The sequence below is a fragment of the Chiloscyllium plagiosum genome, unplaced genomic scaffold (assembly GCF_037043375.1).
Source record: "Chiloscyllium plagiosum isolate Xiang-an unplaced genomic scaffold, Cpla_swu_hap1 HiC_scaffold_8, whole genome shotgun sequence".
NCBI classification, from domain to species: domain Eukaryota; kingdom Metazoa; phylum Chordata; class Chondrichthyes; order Orectolobiformes; family Hemiscylliidae; genus Chiloscyllium; species Chiloscyllium plagiosum.
Window position 1 is genome coordinate 49,312,064 of NW_028270146.1, and position 20,372 is coordinate 49,332,435.

The 20,372-nt window shown below is 39.8% G+C and overlaps 1 protein-coding gene across 1 annotated transcript in view; it reads left to right on the forward strand.

Moving 5' to 3' along the window:
• The window catches only part of LOC122553554 (60 kDa lysophospholipase-like), a 122,614-nt gene that overhangs the window by 39,686 nt on the left and 62,556 nt on the right, over positions 1–20,372 (forward strand). Inside the window, 6 exon segments of the mRNA XM_043697527.2 lie at positions 12,598–12,681; positions 12,770–12,896; positions 14,602–14,714; positions 16,045–16,072; positions 16,075–16,229; positions 20,146–20,259. Coding sequence (XP_043553462.2) covers positions 12,598–12,681; positions 12,770–12,896; positions 14,602–14,714; positions 16,045–16,072; positions 16,075–16,229; positions 20,146–20,259 — 621 coding nt within the window.

Here is a 20,372-nt window from a genome sequence, read left to right on the forward strand (position 1 = left end):
CTTAGCGTCCATGCATGAAATCAAATCACTTGATAATTCAGTCAGTAGTATATTGTAGTATTAAGTGCCTGTAAATGTTTCAGAAATGGAAATTTGCAAGTTACTTCCAAATTTCAAAACAATATTGAAAACAATCCAAACACTAAACCTGTATGATTACAGTCAGTAAGCAACAGCAAAATCAACCTCTACATTGTGAATTGGCACTGAACAGACAGTATCATTCCCAGTATCATTCACCTTACCCAGGTCTGGCATACCCGTCCTTATACTGTGTCTAAATGTGTTTTACTAGGGACCCTATGGGATCAGAAGTTTGAGTTGTAAGGCTAACTGCTTGGCAGCTGCATATACTTGCCCATTACTTTATAAACAGTATCATTTTCATCAGCATGAGCCAGATATCTTGATAACTGTCAGATTGATTGGAGAAAATAGCATTACTACAATGCTGCCCCCCTTTGGAGTTAAAAATCTTCAATGTTCCCACAAGACTCCAGAATCGTGGATCATATTAAAATCACAATGAAGAGTCAGTGTATATTAGTAGATTTTTCTTTTGATAGGATGAAAGCCTATCAATTCCCAACATCAGCTCCGAGGTAACATTAAAGACACATGCTGTGGTTCTGTTCGCTGAGCTGGAAGTTTTTGTTGCAAACGTTTCGTCCCCTGTCTAGGTGACATCCTCAGTGCTTGGGAGCCTCCTGTGAAGCGCTTATGTGGTGTTTCCTCCAGCATTTATAGTGGCCTGTCCCTGCCGCTTCCGGTTGTCAGTTTCAGCTGTCCGCTGTAGTGGCTGGTATATTGGGTCCAGGTCGATGTGTTTGTTGATGGAGTTTGTGGATGAGTGCCATGCTTCTAGGAATTCCCTGGCTGTTCTTTGTTTGGCTTGCCCTATAATGGTAGTGTTGTCCCAGTCGAATTCATGTTGCTTGTCGTCTGCGTGTGTGGCTACTAGGGATAGCTGGTCATGTCGTTTCGTGGCTAGTTGGTGTTCATGGATGTGGATCGTTAGTTGTCTTCCTGTTTGTCCTATATAGTGTTTTGTGCAGTCCTTGCATGGGATTTTGTACACTACATTAAAGACACATTACTCCCCATTGGCCATATTTCAACAGTTATTGCCAGCCATTTGCCACTGAGTTTTATTTTGATGTTTTGTTGCCAGTCACAAAGGTGAAATGTTGGGGCCTGCCTGTCCCCATTTTCAGGGTCCCCTCGGGAAAACATTGTCCAGCTGTGGTCGTTGGGTAGTTACATGAGGTAGGTTCCGCCCCCAGTGGGTATCCTGGTTCCAATCAACCCTATCAGGGCTGGCATACGGCATTTGGGATCGCAAGGATGCTGAATATAATTTGTTTTACCTGTAACTTGCATCATGGTTCAGTACGGTTCTGGACATCCCAAAAGAAAACCACCACTCACCTCATTTGCGACTGGAAATTCCTGGACTGGTGTGTACTATTGGTCTGGATCATGTCAGTGACTCCAGACAGAAAACATTGCAAAAGCATAGGGTTAAATAAAGGCAATTGAGCTTCTTGATTATTGTTCAATTGTTTGTCACTTCCATCAGACAGATAGGCACATCTTTCAGACTTGTAGCAGAAGCCATTCGTATTCAGGCTACTCCTAGAATTTTACTGCATTTGCATCCTTATCACACTTGGACACACTGAGCAAATTTGGCCTTTTGGTCTTGCAGTCAGGGGCATGCTTCATTAACATTACTCTAGTCCTTGGGATGTGACCCGGTTTAGGATGGTGCAAGTCGCTCATCCCCATGATATCGACTATGAAGACTGAATGCTTCATTTTCAAAAGAAGTAAAAGTTTCAACAAGTGGATGCTTTAAATTAAGAAATAATCAGGAAATGATTCAATTCCCTACAGTGTGGAAACAGGCCCAACAAGTCCACACCAATCCTACGAAGAATAAACCACCTAGACCCATTTCCCACTGACTAATTAACCTAACACTATGGGCAATTTAGCATGGCCAATTCACCTGACATGCACATCTTTGTACTGTGGGAAGAAACCGGAGCACCCAGGGGAAACCCACACAGACACGGGGAGAATGTTCAAATTCCGCACAGACAGCCATCCAAGGCTGGTATTAAACCCGGGACCCTGGCATCGCGAGGCAGCAGGGCCAACCACATAGCCACAGGGCTCAGCATGTATACAGGAACGAAAGCCCAATTCTCAGAAAGGGTCGGTATGCCAGACATAGGCTCGGGATTCCGAATAGAATCTAAGTTTTTTTTTATTTTACAGTATTGTTGCTTTAACCTTGTTTATATATTCCTCAACCTTAGTGGCCTTACATTGTTTTCTCATGTTATTTCTTTTTTTTATACATATATATATAAAACCATTCACAGTCACCTCCCCAACTTTTGGGAGTTTCATCTGCCATATATATATATATATCTATCCCTATCCCCCAATCGTATGCAAAATTTCTTCAACTGGCCAGTAATGTAGCTTTCCATTCTTTAATTAACAATGAATTAATGCAGTCATGTTTTAAATTAGCCATGAATCAATATGACAGGTCACTGAGAACGTGTGAAGGAATCCTGCCAATTAGTATTGATTCAGGCTAATACAATTGATTTATTATAAATATTAATAATATAAATAATCTATAATTAATAATAAATATTTATAATAATAAATATAATAATCATTATCTGTAATTCAGGGTGGAAACCTAACATGTGACTAAAACATTTTAAAAACTGTACTTTGCTGCTTTATCCTTCTTACTGCATCATTCTCTTCCCTTCTGTAGTTGATCTCCTTGCCTCTATTTTCATTTTAACCTCATTTAACCAATTTATCAATTTATGCTTGTCTAACTTTAAAGCCTGTTCCTAACTATACATTTTGGAATCTTACTTGTCATAATCTGAAAGCTAATTTTAGGATTTGAATTTTCAGCTAATCAAAAATTGCAAGAGGAGAATAACTAAATAGGTGATTTGTCTCATTCACTTGTCCTAGTCATTGTATCACATAGCTGTGACATTATGGAGCTTGCCAACTCCATGAAATGGGGCAGTGATGCTACAAGAGAAATAATGATTGATATACCACCCTATTCCTCGGTATGGTTGGTTGTCCCTATTTTCCAAAGTTGGAATGCTGGGTGACAGCAGTGCCTGCTTAAGTCAGGTAGTAGTCCTTTTTCATCATTAGGGACACCTAATGATATGGATAGAATTCAGCTTGAATTTAGGAGAGAGCACTGAGTGGAGTGGTACCAAGCATACTTTATGCATTACTGAGTGTGGATACATCTGAAGAAGATTATGGAAAATAAGTAAGTTTTCAATTATTTTTGTGGACATTGGAAGATCAACAGAGCTTAGTTCTCATTGTCTTGTTTTGAGAGAGCAGATCTCCTCTGTTGAAGATTGTATGAGGTAAGGCTGAGGCACTTGGGGCTGTTTTCATTGGAGAAAAGAAGGTTTAGGGGTGACTTGATAGAGGTGTACAAGATGATTAAGGGTTTAGATAGGGTTGACCATGAGAACCTTTTTCCACGTATGGAGTCAGCTATTACGAGGGGGCATAGCTTTAAATTAAGGGGTGGTAGGTATAGGACAGATGTTAGGGGTAGGTTCTTTACTCAGCGAGTCGTGAGTTCATGGAATGCCCTGCCAGTAGCAGTGGTGGACTCTCCCTCTTTATGGGCATTTAAACGGGCATTGGATAGGCATATGGAGGATAGTGGGCTAGTGTAGGTTAGGTGGGCTTGGATCGGCGCAACATCGAGGGCCAACATCGAGGGCCATTGATGTAATATATCAATGGTCATTTTTTAACAATATATCTGAATAACATACAACATTTTATTTTCTTATATAATTTATAAATATATATTTATATATTATAAATTGGAAATTCATTTATTCAGTATTTAATATTTAAAATGTAAAATGCATACAGTTCCCAACTTTGAAATCCACTATAATTACCCAGTTTTAGTCCCTTAATTTAAATCCAAAATTAGTTTTCTTAAGTAGTCCTGACCAGTCATTGCTCAATTACAATGCTGTAGGTCGTGAAACAACCGGAGTTGCCTTAAAAGGATTTGTCTATTCAAGTTTAAAAAAAACTTCTAATGTATGAATAATGGCCGAATCCAAGGTCACAGATATTAACCATAGGTTTTTTTGATGATTTATTACAATCTAATGTTGAACTGAAACTTCAACTGTCATTGAGGAAGGGGACTTTCTGAATAAAGCTACGGCTATAATGTTGTTTGCCTCCGTATTAAGCTGATTTGAAATTGAATAAGGTTCGCTTTTATGTAAGGATAGAAGATTAGTTAGAAACTGATAGTAAGGTAGTCATGATCTGCAAAAGAACAGGAGTTAATATTTTATTTCATAATCACTGTAAAGTCCTTAACCTTAAAATAAATCATGTTAAATTTCCATAATAGAAATCAGATTCAAAACAGTCCTGGATCTCAAGCTCCAGGGAACAAAGCACAAACATTCAATCACCAACAAACAAATGTCCGTTCAAACCGAATCACAAAGGGCACACACTCACACACCATATCGCAGTTTTTAGCTTGGGAGTTTAGTCTGATAGATCCTGGCTATGGCATCATTGCTTAACCAAGTGTGGAAGAATTGTTACCGCTGGCCAGCCTTATCTTTTAACACATCAACTAAGAATAACGGCCACCCTCCATATTGCATAAACAAAGAACAATCACCAAAACGAATAAAAAAGCAACAAAGAAAGATGAGCCAAGTTGAACAGATACAACAGGTACAACAACAACAATACAGCAGATACATCAGCGAGATTATTATCTTGTCAATGTTGTTCCTGGACTACAGTAGTAAAGTTATTGAGAATTAAGTGAAACAGCTGTACATTCCAAAGACTGATCAGCCTGTAAGGAAGAGTCTGAAATGGGAGCTGCAAAAACAAATTATATAATAATAAAGAAAAAAGAGCACCACTCATCTAAATCCAAATTATCATTGTCTTCCTCATTAAAACTAAGGCCAACCATCGAATTACGCAGTTCTATTTGTTTACCAGTCACTTGTGACTTCTCCTTTTGTTTCTGTAATTGTTTTCCTCGAGCACTTCACTTTTAAGAACTTCAACAGATTTCATAGCACCATAACACTCGTGTGGGTTAGAGTAAAAAGTAAAACCTCTACCCTCAGGGTGAAGACACCTCCACACATCTACCAGTCCCAACTCCCTATTCAGATCAGCTAACTGCCTAGATCTCTGAGATATACCCACAGAGCTCCTAGGTATCCTATCCACCTCGGAATTGATAATACAATTAAAATTTCCCCCTATAATTATATGACGCACACCGAGAACCATCAACTTGAAGAGTGCGTCTGTTACAAATTTAAAAGGATGTGCTGGAGAGCAATGTACATTCAAAATCCTGTTCTCCTCTCCATGTAATAGGGCTTTAATCAATATATACCGTCCAGACTCATCTTTTATCTGGCTTAGCATTTGGAAGGGAAGATTCTTCCGGATAAGAATGACCACTCCCCTACTTTTTGAGCTGAAAGATGAAAAGGACATCTGACCAAATCCTCCCTGCTGCAGCTTCGAATGCTCCCTATCAAGTAGATGTGTCTCCTATTAAAGGGCAAAATCAACCCTCTCTTTTTTAAGACCTGATAATATCTTTTTCCTTTTAATTGACGTGTGGCTCCCCTTGACATTCCAGGTGCACCATTTAAGCAAATGACTAGCCATGATCGTTCAAGAAAGTCTGAGACCCCCAAGGAGGAAGAAGCTCATTCAAGAGGCATTGAGTAGAGACCATAAACAATTCACATGAATTAAAAAATATAACTTTTCAAACAACTAAATCAAAACAACTAAGAACTACTCCTAAAAAAATAACATAAGACATAATTCCAGTAATCCCACCATAACACCTTCCAGCTGGAGCCATGCCCTCGGTCCAGACATTACAAAGTAAAATAAACAAATGCCAATATCTTACAACACAAGAGTTGGAAGTGAGCAGCCAACCTGCCCCCTCCATATTATTACCTAGGCATTCTTAACAAGACAGCAACATAGAATAGAATATATAAAATTACAATTCCAGCAAATATTAAGGAAAAAAAGACCCAGAAACATCTCTCAACAACTGGATAAACCAAGTGGATTAAGATAAGGGTTAAAAAAGAGAACAAACCACCCCCGCCAAGGAAGGATGGAAAAGAGAAAGGGGGTGAGAGGAGGGGGAAAACAAAAGGGGATAAAATAAAGACATTGTCCATGTAGTTCAAGTCCATCAGTCTATTTGAGAGCATCCATAAATTCTTTTACATTTTCTGGTGATCCAAAGTTATGCACCGACCTTCTGAAACGCAGCGTTGCCGGGTATCACATGGAATTTTGAATATTTAAATCCCTTAGACACTTATTTACCTCATCAAATGCCTTCTTCTTGCGTACCACAACTGGAGAAAAGTCCTGGAACAGCATTATTTTGGATCCCTTGTATACCATGGCTTGGGGATCCTTCCCCAAAACTCTGGAGGTCTCCAGTAACATTTGTTTTTCCCTGTTAGTGCTGGAGTCGCACTAGGATTGAGTGTGGGCGCTGGTCAGATCTGGGCTTGCGCACAGCAACCCGGTGGGCCCGCTCAACCTGCACCCGGCCTAACTCAGACTCCAGCTTCAGTAGTTGTGGGAGCCATTGCTCCAGGAAATCAACAAGCTGGCCTTCCTCCTCCCATTCAGGAAGGCCCAGCAACCGAATATCTTTCTGACGACCTCAATTTTCGAGGTTAAAAATCACACAACACCAGGTTATAGTCCAACAGGTTTAATTGGAAGCACACTAGCTTTCAGAGCGACGCTCCTTCATCAGGTGGTTGTGGAGCGTCGCTCCGAAAGCTAGTGTGCTTCCAATTAAACCTGTTGGACTATAACCTGGTGTTGTGTGATTTTTAACTTTGTCCACCCCAGTCCAACATCGGCATCTCCGAATCAATTTTCGAGGTCATCGATATGCTCTTCTAAGGCCTGGACTCGATGTTCCAGAGCCCAGACCTGACCCACGGAAGATTCAACAGTGGTCTCAGAGGCTGCGGCACGTTGATCTGCCCCTCCAACACGCTGCTCAAATTTCTCGATCTCTCGGTCATGCTTCTGCATGGGGTGGTGGGTGGTCCTTGCCTGTTGCAAACTCCTGTGCCTTTGGTCATTTTAAAATGTATCAAACTGCAAACGTTTGATGCAGAATGACTGTAGCTGCTGGGAAAAAGCTACTTTTAGAAGTTTAAAAAGTGAGGGGAGGGTAGGTACCCCACTTTGCCTGGGTCCTGGGCAGAGCTCAGCAGACTCGGACCTACTGGGTCGCTGCCATCTTGAATCCCTCAAACCATTCAGCTTTAAACAAGACAGAATTTATTTAAACACTATGGATGAAACAGGAACAAAAGAAAACAGAATTTAGATTAAGGTAATTATTTGAAAACCCAAATGAAAGTATCACAACCAACAAAGGAGCTGTTCCAATCCCTGCAACATCCCATAAATATACCCCTGGGCAAAAGGTAAATTCAAACACAGGTTCTTACAGGCAGAAGAGATTTCAGACAGAAAGTCAATACCTTTGTTGAAGCGTGGAATCTCTTTTCATTGTAGCTGCTTTTCTAGGACCCAGCAACTTTCTGACTGCTTGCTGAAACAAACCAAATTAGAAAACAAAACTTGAACTGGGACAACTGACCACTCCCCTGCCATTGTTTAGACATTTCCAGACATATAGACATTACTGTCTTTACGAGCCCTCTTGAAAAAACCCAAGAACAAGATAAACTTGTTAAAGGGGCAGCATCGTCACATGCCAGATAGAAAGAAATCTCAGAGAATGTATCATGTGAATATGCTCAAAATGTATTTTAATAGGGAAGGAAAGTACTGGTTACAACACACAGTGAAGAATCAAAAGTCCAGATGATTCTGAATTGAGGACATTCCTCAATTAAATTGGGCAATGAGGAAGTTCTCAAAAATTGGGATAAGTTATTGAGTTAGCTTCCAAAGGAAAATTGAAATGACTTGAAGAGTGATCACAATCACATGGGGAGCTATGTGGGAGTAAGCTAGGAAGTAATAACCTAATCATCATAACAGGAAATGCTGTTCCAATTAAGCAACATCCTTTATAGACTTAACTTTCTAGAGTTGACATAAGTTAAAAAAGAGATTGATCACATGCTTAAAGACAACATAATCAAAGTGAGTTTTAGTATATGGAGCTCATCCATAGTAATGGTGCCAAAACCCAGATGGTATCCAATAATTATGTGTGGACTATCGAAGTTACAAAATATGTTTCATATCCTATTTCATGTTCGGAAGACTGTTTTAAGAAGGTTTGACCACAAACTTATATTTCTAAGTTGGACTTACTCAAAGGTACATGGCAGGTATTCTTTATTTGAAGAAAATTTTGGCATTCAGGACACTGAATGTATTGTACAAGTTTAAAGTCATGCCGTTTGGTATGATAAATGCACCAGCCACATTCAAATATTAAAAAATAAAGTCATTTCTGGATTACTCAGTTCTGTGGTGAACATCAATGATCTGATGACTTTTAGTCACACGTGGAAGGAACATTTGGAGTGTCTATCAGAATTGTTAAACTGACTTTGGGAGGCGGGCTTGGAGATAAACCTGGCTAAGAGTGAGTTTGCAAAAGCCCAGGTCATGTTCCTAGGCCATGTCAGATAGCCCACGAGATGCAAAAACAAAGGTTATTGGGGTGTTTCCCATACCCATTGACGAAGAGGGAATTGGGAATTGATTCCTGGGATTGTGTGGTTTTTTATCGGAAGTTCTTACTGAATTTTAGCAGTGTGGTTGTTTCTAAAACTATCTTGTTGAAGAACTGCAGAGAACTTCAGTGGACAGAAGAATGTCTGAAAGTTGGGTTAACCAGATGTCTATCGAATGATGTGGGTGTCGGTGCTATACTCTTGCAAGAAGACAGCAAGAAGATTGAAAGATCTATTGGATATTTTTCCAGAAAATTGAATAATTGTCAAAAATCATTCCACGATTAAGAAGGAGACCTTGAGGTTGATGTTGGCATTGCAACACTTCAACATTTATATTGCCAGTAATTTGAGACAATTGTATATTCTGATCATAACCCCTTTAAGTTTTTGGAAAAATTTAAGGATAAGAATTCCAGAATGCTGAGATGGAGCTTATTATTGCACTGTTCAATGTGAAAATTATACACATGACAGAATGAGAGAAAATAATTGCTGATGCTTTGTTACAACTTTGGTGAAGACAGAGGCGTTTGGTGGTGGTAAAAAATGAATTAAAATGGACTGTAGTAGTGAACATTTGCATGCTCAGAGTCAATATAATGTATATGTATTCATAGAATCCCTACAATGTGGAAATAGGCCCAACAAGTCCACCCTAACCCTCCAAATAGTATTCCACCCAGACCCATTCCCCTACCCCTATCACTCTACATTTCCCCCAAATAATACATCTAGCCTACATATCCCTGAACACTCTTGGCAATTTAGCATGGCCATTTCACTTAACCTGCACATCTTTGGACTGTGGGAGGAAACCAGAGCACCCGGAGGAAATGCACGCAGACACTGGGAGAATGGGCAAACTCTATACAATCAGTCGCCCGAGGCTAGAATCAAACCCAGGTCCCTAGCGCTGCGAGGCAGCAGTGCTAACCACTGAGCCACTGTGTTGCCCTTATTGTGGTGTACTAATAGAGTAAGTCTAAGGGTTTTTAAAAATAAAGCCATCTTTTTATATTAATGTTTCATTTTTTAAGGTGACATGTGACAATACTGTGGCTTTAAGAGTTGTATGATGTCCTCTTTTTGAAGAAACGCTGAGATAGATGTGCGGATCAGTCTGCTTCAAAGCCTATAAACAGCTTGTGAAGCCTTCGAGCTTTTTCTCAAGTTGGAACAATAGAATCAGCCTGAATGGCTGAGGATCAAGCTCCCCGAGAGCCAGGTTTTAGTTTTAGTTTTCAGTAGCAGTTGCCGAGATCTTGAATCTGGGTTTGGAAGCTGCAGTACATCTCTCCCTGCCTCTGAGTTTTCTCTAGATTTCCTCCTGGACTGTAGAAATGCCTGTGAGACAATCTGTTTTGTTGAATTTGCCTTTGCCAAGTGTGTATTTATGGGATGTTACTATATTGGAACAGTTAATGTTTAGTAGTTTAATAATCTATTATTTAGTTAAGTTTTCCAATAGAGTTAAGTTATTCCTGTTTCCCTTTTCTTTTATTGCATTTTAACTATAGTGGATGAATAAAGTGTGTTTTGCTTCAAATCTGGTTGTTCTATTCAAATTGCAACTGGGATACAACATCTGGCACTTACCTTTAAAATAAGTAAAAGTTAGGGTCTAGGCTATCTTCTTAATATATTTTGAGGGGGTTTGTCTGGTCCATAACTCCACAATAGAGCCCTCAACAGCTTGCTTTCCTTTTTTTAACCAATCAGCTAGTTCAAGATGCTATTACACACCTCTGGAGCAGGCAGGACTTGAACTGAGGCCTCTCAGTCTGAAGATTGGGTGTTACCACTGTGCCAAAAGAGGGCCCTCTGGTGATGACTTCCAGCTGGGCAGGTCATTGCTTAATACCAAGGGATCACTTGAAGGGATTAAAAATTATATGGAGGAGGTATTGGATAATCTGTCTGTGCTTAATATTAGTAAGACACAAGGATCATATAAGGTACTGACTGAAGTGAGAGTAGAAATTGTAGAGGCACTCATCATAATATTCCTCAATCTCCCTTAAGTTCAGTGTGAGTCCAGAACTGGAGATTTGCAAATTTACATCCTTATTTAAAAAAGTGTACAGAGACAATTACGGGTATTACTTTGGTGGCATCTTGTAGTATTTGCCACTGATGCAATATATGTTTCATTGTAAGGACTGGAAAAATGCTGGTTACTCACCACCAGTACAGTCGGTTCTGCTATGATGTGGTATTTCCATTTTTGTGTAACCCCGCGTTATAAGAAAGTCGCTTAATAGCAGCATCATTTAAATTAATGGGGCTGGAATTGCATTATAACCAATATATGCTTTAAAAGTTTGCACTTTAGAAACAGTGTTCCTAATTCATCAATTGAGTTAAAGTGACTTCGTGTAAATGAAATGCATGTTACAGCAGAACAATCTGTATCTCTATCATTGACATTGCTTGTTCTGCTGGCTGAACAACATCAGTTAATGATCATATCAGTGAATGAGCTCAAGTGGATCACACTGCTCATGCTTGTTCACAGTATTTACGTCTTCTTGCAAATCTGGTGAACTCTATCTGTCTTTAATGATGACAGAAGTGTTTTCCAGATTTGACAATCTTAATTCACAATGAATCATGAAATGTTCAATCCCTTTTGAGGCTTCTGGCAACCACACTACTGACTGAGACATAGTTGTGTTCCTGATTATACCTAAGTGTCTCGAATATATTTTTTCCAATACATCTTCCTAAAACAAAATTAGGATAACTAAACTTTTGACGTAATTTAGTAAATTGTCCATGATTGTGAAATACTGTCAGTGTTAAAAGTATATGACTTCTGGTCTGGTGATTTTTCAACACGATACCAGCAAATGGTATCACACTGTTGGTCACTCTTCAGCTCTTGTCAAATTTGATTCAGCCTCCCTTTTGATTTGCTGACTACTGTTGCATCTTGGTCATATGAAACACTTCTTTGATGTCATTGCATGTAACCAAAAAGCTTATTTCTAATTCCAGGATCTGTAATAAAACTAATAAATCCAATGATATGTTAAGCCATTGCCACTTGACTGATTGGATAACCACAGTTTATTCCTGGGTCAGCATGTCAACATGATTTTTCAGACCAGTTTGTTATGGACCACTTGCACTCTTGAAACCAATGGGATTTCTCCTGCCTTAAAGAAGTTGAGTTCCAAACATACATGCTGTCTCAAAAGTGATCGGGTTTTGATTGCAGGCACCATTACTGAAACTAACTTCATATTTCAGATTTAGTTTGTGTTGAATTTAATTGTTGCCATGATGGGAATTGAATCCGTGTTCCCAGCATATCAGTCTGGGAATCTGGTTTACTAGTCCAGTAACATTACAACTGTGCCACCACCTCTCCCTGAAATCCCCTCTGGGACCAAGATAAGGAGAATCTTTTAATCCTAGGATTTCAATCTGTGGAATTATCTAACCCAGAGGGCCCTGAAATGGGAGATGGAAATTGGATGAGAAAGTGGAACTGAAGTCAGGAATCGCCAGGATCTTATTCAGTGGTGGTTGGCAGGCTTGTCCTGTCTACTTCTGTTCATATTAGTCATTCACCAGTTAGCAAGGCCATACAGTTTTTGAGGGATTAGGAGAGTGGAAGGAGACTGTGAATTCTCCAGTGTAACAAAAAGAATGCACAACCACCTTTGGGTTTCTCCAGTAATTTCCAATCTACACATTTAGTACTGTATTCTGCCTTCATACGTTTAGCCTCACTAAATAGGGTTTCACAGCTGCTGCTTTTTTCCAGATTCCCATCCATCAGATGAGAAATGATGCCTTTGATAATTTGCTTGGGGCATTGTTGCTTGCCGGATCATACATAATACCAGAGGTGAGTGTGCAACCTTCAGTTAGTTTAGATGTCGGATTCTGTTCATGAACTTTGACTTGCATTCCTGAATTTTTCTTCAATTATATAGGTTGGTCTGTATTTTCAAGGCAAATTATTCAGAGGAAATCGGGTGAAAAAAATTAATGCAATGAGTCTTACTGCATTTTCTTCGCCTAACATGAAACCACTTGTCAATGCTGAATTGGACATTTTTGGTAAGTTACACTTGTACGTCAATAATTTTCCAATTTTGAGCACCATCTTTCTTTCTTTGACATAATGGGGAATTAACAAGAGTTGTTCTTCTTGACGATGAAAATATTACGATGAAATTCAACAGAGGCTCTTAAAATCATGAGTGTAGAATTACTGGAGAAAAAGTTAATATTGACACAGGTCTGTGTTTAGTTACTTCAAAGCCAAGCCAAGCTAGATCACTTAAGTGTTAATCTGTCTGTTTCAAACAGGAGTTTCTGCAACTATCTTTGAAAGACTTGACTGAAAAGTGAACCTCAGCAAATAGAACAGGCCAGAGAGCAGAATCCCACATTTTTAAATAGTACCAGAGCATTACTGATGGGGGTGTGTAGAAGGAGAGGTGCTATGTATTTTAAGGGGGCCAAGAGGCTCTATACGTATGTCCTGGGAATAACGTTCAGTAGCTAGGGTATTCTATTCATGGATTGTCATCCTAAGAATCTTGCTGCAGCACTGGAAAATGTTCACCAAACTCATGTGTACGGTCAGGTTCAATGAATGCCCTACAAAAGCGTGACTATAATCCACTGCACTGATCTGTCACACTATTCAATGCACTATGGCTGATTACTCATTCATCAGCTTTCAGATCTAATTCCCATCAATTAAATATTTAATATCACTCTAACACACTTTTGTCCATCAAACTTTGGCTCACTTTCGGCAGTACACAGATGATTTCCATTTGCAGTTAGCATCTGATGAACAATAAGTGATATCAGGGAATGCAGCACATGGTGAACACTGTCAGCACCAAGTTTCACCTGGTCACCATGTACCACCCGCTAAGTCTTCCGGTCCCCTTTTACCTCACACTATCTCAAGCAGCATATTTCTACTTGACCACCCGCGCCCCCCTCACCCCCTATGTGGACACCCACCATGTTGAACATCATCTCCAACTGTCTTCTGCTGCCTCAGCCCTGACACCTTACTTACGTTCACCATGGTCATGTATGCTGTGTTATGACAAACCATTGTGGTCATTGCCAATAACCCCATAGTGACTATGGCCCAGTCTTGGGACTGTACTGAAACATATCACCTGAATATGACCAGGTGATGGAAGTGTGACCAAACCCCTGGACTGTATATGGACATTTCCCTTGACTGACTGGACTGGAACAATCTCTCTTGATGTAACTGCAGATTATTCCTCTTGCTTAGACTTTGAGACATGGTCATTTGTTTGAAACTCTTGTGTGTGATTACTGCGCAGGCAGCTGGTACATGTATCAGGTATGACCAGTATAAACACAGCAGTGAAGAGTAAGGTGAGCCTTCAAGCTGTGCCAGAGATACCAGTTTCTTATAAATATCCATCTGTTATATCTTTGTACTAGATAGAAATTAATTTAAATTAGGTTAACGGCAGATATAACGAAAGGTCTTAGTTCATTTGGCTAAATGATGAGCTTGCGCTTAAGAGTAGTGAAAATAGCACTGGTTTGATTTCAGTTCTTAGAGGTAGACTACGGTCCTGTTCCTTTGCCCCCCTCCTGGGAATAGAAGACATTGTAAAGCCACCCTCATTAAGAATAGCCAAGAAAACAGCTTGCGATGAAGCATCAATAGGAATTGAATCCAGAGCAGTTTAGGCAGAGGAAAGATGAAATGGTGAACAAATGTGTTGCAATGAATTTATGTTTATTTCCTTTATAGTCCACTGGGACTCTGTTTGGAGACCAAAGACGACAAAGAAATTTACGGTACAAACCAATATGAATCAGAATGTGGGATTGTTAAGGTTATTCCCAGGAATCACGACTGCAACGGTAACCTTCCTTTTCAAACATGTTTATATTTTGTAAAGATTAAAATGTAATTAAGTCCGCACATCAGAATTAATAAAGGGGATATGTAACATACGTTAGTATTTTTTAAACAGTGGACCAGTACAAAATGGTAAGACAGCCCAAAGAGTGAGCATTGGACTACCGGAAATGAGGCCAGAGAAGTAGAAATGGGAAGTAAAAAAATGGCAGAGGAACCGAATAGGTACTTTGCACCAGTCTTCACATTGGAAAACACCAGCAGCATTCCAGAACTTCAAGAGAGTTAGGAGCAGAGGGGACTGTCGTGGCTATCACTAAGGAGAAGGTGCTGGGAAGCTGAAAGGTTTGAAGGTAGATAAATTGCCCAAACCAGATGGACTACACCCCAGGGTTTTGAAGGAGATAGCTGAGGAGATTGTAGAGGATTTGTGGTGATCTTTCAGGAATCACTGGAGACGGGGATGGTCCCAGAGGACTGGAAAGTAGCTAAGGTAACACCCTTGTTGAAGAGAAGGAGGCAGAAAATGGGGAATTATAAGCCGGTTAGCCTGACTTCTGTTATTGGTAAGATATTAGAGTCTGTTATTAAGGGTGAGATTGTGGAAAAGTTGGTAGTGCATGGTAAAATAGGGCGGAATCAGGATGACTTCATCAAAGGGAGGTCATGCCTGACGAATCTGATAGAATTTTTTGAGGAGGTAATGAGCAAATTACACAAAGGAGAACGCTTGTACACGATCTATTGCCCGAACTAGATGGACTACACCCCAGGGTTCTGAAGAAGATAGCTGAGATCTTTGACAAAGCGCTGTACTGGAGGCTGCTAAATATGATAAGAGCCCATGTGTGAGGGGAAAAATACTAGCATGGATAAAGGATTGGGTGACTGGCAGAAGGCAGAGAATGGGGATAAAGGTGTGTTTTTCAAGATGGCAGCCAGTGAGTAGTGGAGTTCCACAGGTGCCTCTCTTGGGATCACAACTATTCACATTATTCATTAATGGTCTGGATGAAGGAACTGAAGGCATTGTTGCTAAGTTTGCAGATAACACAAAGGTAGGTGGAGGGACTGGTAGTGTTGAGCAAGCAAGGAGGCTGCAGGAGGACTTAAACAGGTCAGGAGCGTGGACAAAGATATAGCAGTTGGAATACAATATGGGAAAGTGTGGGGTTATGTACTTTGACAGGAAGAATAGAGGCATGGTGTCTAATTTCATTCAATTACACTCATGTAAAGTGCCTTATTATATTCTATTGTTATGCTAAAGGTGCCTTATAAATATAAGTTATTGCTGGATATCTTTCTATCATATTTGCAATTTGTATCCAGGTAAAAGCATTTCTACAACCACCGATGGAAGAATTGTGTTAGAGACTTATGGAATGGGGAATGCTCCAAATAATCGCCCAGATTTATTGGACGAGTTTAAGAAAGGCATTGATCGTGGAATGTTGATAATAAACTGTAGTCAGTGTTTGCAAGGCTCAGTTCATCAATCTTATGCAACAGGAAAGGTGAGTCACTTAATGATTATGAGTAAAATTTCGTATTGAATTTCCAGCTCAGGTTTATTCATCTATTAATATCAGTGGCTAGGGAGCACAAGAGTAAATAATCTTCACTATCAACTGATGAATATCATTACTTGATCCCAAAATTGATCGAATTAAAAGTAGTTTTTAGTTTATTCAAGTATGGATAATTCTGCAACCTGATTATTTAAATGAATGCTATGAGCTATTCTTTGGGCTGATCTGTTTGACGGAGTGAGGTACTAGATAGGAGTTGGACAATTTTACCTTACTCTTGACATGCTAGCCCATGCTGCACTGGTTTTCCAACCCTTTGATTAACACAACATTGAGCTTGGCCTTCCCTTCATACCTACCCAAATAGTGCAGCTGTAGCACTTAGCAGGGATGTTACATTTTAAAAATAAATTACAAAGAATCTCTTTTTTTTGTGAGGCATTTGGGTGGTTAATGGAAATAGTCGGAATGATTTCAACTATACTTTGAGAATGGACAGTCGCTGTGATAGATATTAGCATGCCTCATTAGTATGTTATTGACAAACTGCCAGTACCACAAGTGCTCTGCTGCGGTTCACAGGAACCTGGGAAGGTGGGCCTGCGCTGAGTCAACAGTTGGTATGGGGAGTAAGGGGCAGCTCTGTCAGCAAGCCACTTAAGAGGTAGCTTAAAGTAGAGCAAGCTTTCATGTTTCTACTTTGCCTGTGTTTGATGACAGATGCATAAGCACATAATTGAACCTGTAACTCCAAACGATTTTGCACAGGCTGTAATAGAGTACTGTTAAGTTCAGTAGTCCTGTGGAACATGTGTGATATTTGTAATCAGTGTGGGTGGACACATCGGTGTGACTGGAGACTGGCTGAATATTTTGAGTTTGATTCAAATTGGAAATTTGGTGTACAGGCAGAAGCATGTGCACGAAGTAAAATTTATTGCAAGATGTTAAGCTTGCTGAGATGAGAGTTCAGTGAAATGAGTGAGGAGGTGTTTGTTTATGATTGTATGCTTTGGGAATTACATTGCAAAGTCTGGAAGTTTGAAAAACATGAATTTTAGAAACGAGAACAACTATCATGAGAGATGTAAATCTTTAGTAAATTGTACAAAAATCAATCTAAGATATGGGAGGGGAGCTCTGCCAAGTGAATGCCAATCCTGTGGTATGTGGGAAGTCATGGACACTTCACGTGATTTAGACAAGTATATTATAGGAAGTGCCACCAACTGTAAAAACTTGAGCTTGTGTTTCAGAGCTTAAGCAACAGCTGGAGTCACTGATGCATCTGTGAGGTAGAGAATTACATAGCAACTTCAGAGAGATACAGGAGAAGAACTTGTAGACAGAGTAAGAATGAGTGATGGCCAGGCCAAGAGAGCCAGGCAGATAGTGCAGGTGTCCCTTGAGGTTCTGCTGAAGAAACAGTTTTCCATTATCCATTCTGGCGAGGGGTCCTCTGAAAAGTGCAGCAAGGGGAAGGCCCATGGAGGGAAGGAAGAAGAGTAGATAAACAGTTCTGATAGGAGATTCAGTAGTCCAGAGTACAGACAAGTGTTCCTATGAGCATAGACATGATCCCAGTAATGTATGTTGCCTCTTTGATTCCAAGGATGTCTGGGGGAGAATGCTCAGCAAGAGTTAGTGGTTGATGTTGGTACCAATGACATCAGTAGGAAGAGGGATATGGTCCTGCAATCAGAAACTAGGGAGCTTCTTCAAAAACTATCAAGCAGGATCTCAAAAGAAGTAATCTCCAGATACTCTCAGTGCTAAGTGTAAGTGAATAAAGAATTAGGACCTGTGACCATTGAGCCACCATGCCACACTTGGATGAAGGAAATGAATGTACTGTAGCTAAGTTTGCAGATGACACAAAAATAGGAGGAAAGGAAAGTGGTGAGGATGACACAAAGAGTCTGCAGAAGGATATAGACAGGTTAAGTGAGTGGGCAAAATCTTGGCAAATGGACTGTGGGGAAAATGTGAGGTTATGCACTTTGGTAAGAAGAATAGAGGAGCTGAATATTACTCAAATGGAAAAAGCTGCAGCACAGGGATGTCGGAGTCCTCATGCATAAATCAGCAAGAGACTAGCATGCAATTTCAGCAGGTAATACGACAGGAGTAGAGTGGTGCTGCAAAAGCACAGCAGTTCAGGCAGCATCCGAGGAGCAGGAAAATCATCGGTTTTCCTGCTCCTCGGATGCTGCCTGAACTGCTGTGCTTTTCCAGCACCACTCTACTCCAGAATCTGGTTTCCAGCATCTGCAGTCATTGTTTTTACCTAGGTAATACGAAAGACCAAGGGAATGGAGAATAAAAACAGGGAAGTCTTGCTAAAACTATACAAGACACTAGTTAGATTACACGAGGATACTTGACAAGTATTTCTTATCCAAGAAAAGATATACTTGCATTGGAGGCAATCCATTGATGATTCACTAGGTTCATTTTGGGTCAAGAGGGATCTTTTTATGAGGCCAGTTTGAGTAGTTTGGGCCTGTACTCATTAGTGTTTAGAAGAATTCGAGGTGACTTTATTGAAACACACAAGATCCTTAGCAGGCTTGACAGGATAGATGTGGAGAAATTTATTTTTCCCCATTATGGGAGAATCTAGTATCAGAGGGCATAATCTCAGTTAGCACACAGATATGTAGGAATTTCTGATCTGAGTGTAGTGAATCTGCAGGATTCTTAACTGCAGAGGACTGTATAGACTGGATCATTAAATATTTTCAAGGCTGAGATGGAAAGAATTTTAATCAGCAAGTGAACAAAGGGTAATGGAGATACGGCAGGAAAGTGGAATTGAGAATTATCAGATCAGCCATGATCTCATTGAACAGCAGAACAGACTCGATAGGCTGAGTGGTTGACTTTTGTTCCTACATTTTATGCTCTTAATTCTCTTTTTCACTCTCTGCAATGTATTCACAACCTTTCCATAGTACGTTGCTTTCAACTGTTTGTAATACTCCAGCTGAGGTAAACTTAAACAAAAATCTGTTAGCAGGAATGATGTCAAAACCCACACAGACATATGTCCATTTGATCTTAAGTCCAATACCTGAACAACTCAGCATTCTGATTAGTAAGATATTATCCTAGGCATTATCACCGAGGACATTGAGGAACAGGAACAATATTGTTATGCTAAAGTTGAAAACAACACTAGTTAGATCTCAGCGGGAATATTATGTAGAGTTCTGGGCACCACACTTTAGGAAGGATGTGAACATATTGGAGAGAGCTCAGAAGAGGTTTATGAGAATGCTTCCAAGGATAATAAACATGAATGAAGATAGATTGGAGAAGTAGAAACTATATTCCTTGGAGAGGAGAAAGCTAATTGGAAGCTTTGGAATTCCTGAGGCAGCTAAACAGCGTGGATAGGGATAAACTGCTCCTTTCAGAAAAAGGATCGAGAATGGAAAGACACAGATTTAAGGTATTTTGAAAATTAAGCAAACATCATGTGAGAGCTCTTTCAAACAGCAAGTATTTCAGGTCTGAAACATATTGCCAAGAAGTGTGGAGGCAGGTGTTATTGATGCATGCAAGAGAGTTTAGATGATAATTTGAATAGGAACAATATTCAGAATTATGGTGAAAAGTCAAGAGAATGGCACAAATTCATTATGCTTATTCAGAGAGCTGGTCCAGACTCAATGGACCAAATGAACTCCTCCTCCACTTCAACATTTCTGTGAACATCCAAAGTTTAATATCAGTAATTTAGATTCCTGCTGATTTGGGCCACTGGGTATTAAATCTAATATTAATTGTAAGTAATTATTGCATATCTATGTTCTGTTCTCTTCAAAGTATTTTATCATATAAGTTTAATGTATTTCAAGTTGAATTTGTTTCATATCTTGTGAACTTTTGATTTCAGGCTCTTACTGACCTCGGCATCATTCCAGGACATGACATGACACCTGAAGCTGCATTGGCCAAATTGTCCTATGCGCTGGGCAAGACTGAACTGACTATAGAGGAGAAGAAAAGGGTAATATTGTTTCAGTTACGAAATAATGTCCTGTGCTGTGCACATAATGCTTTCTTTTTTTTAATACACTTTAGATACAACATGATTTTATAAATGCTCTGAAAGGTATTTTC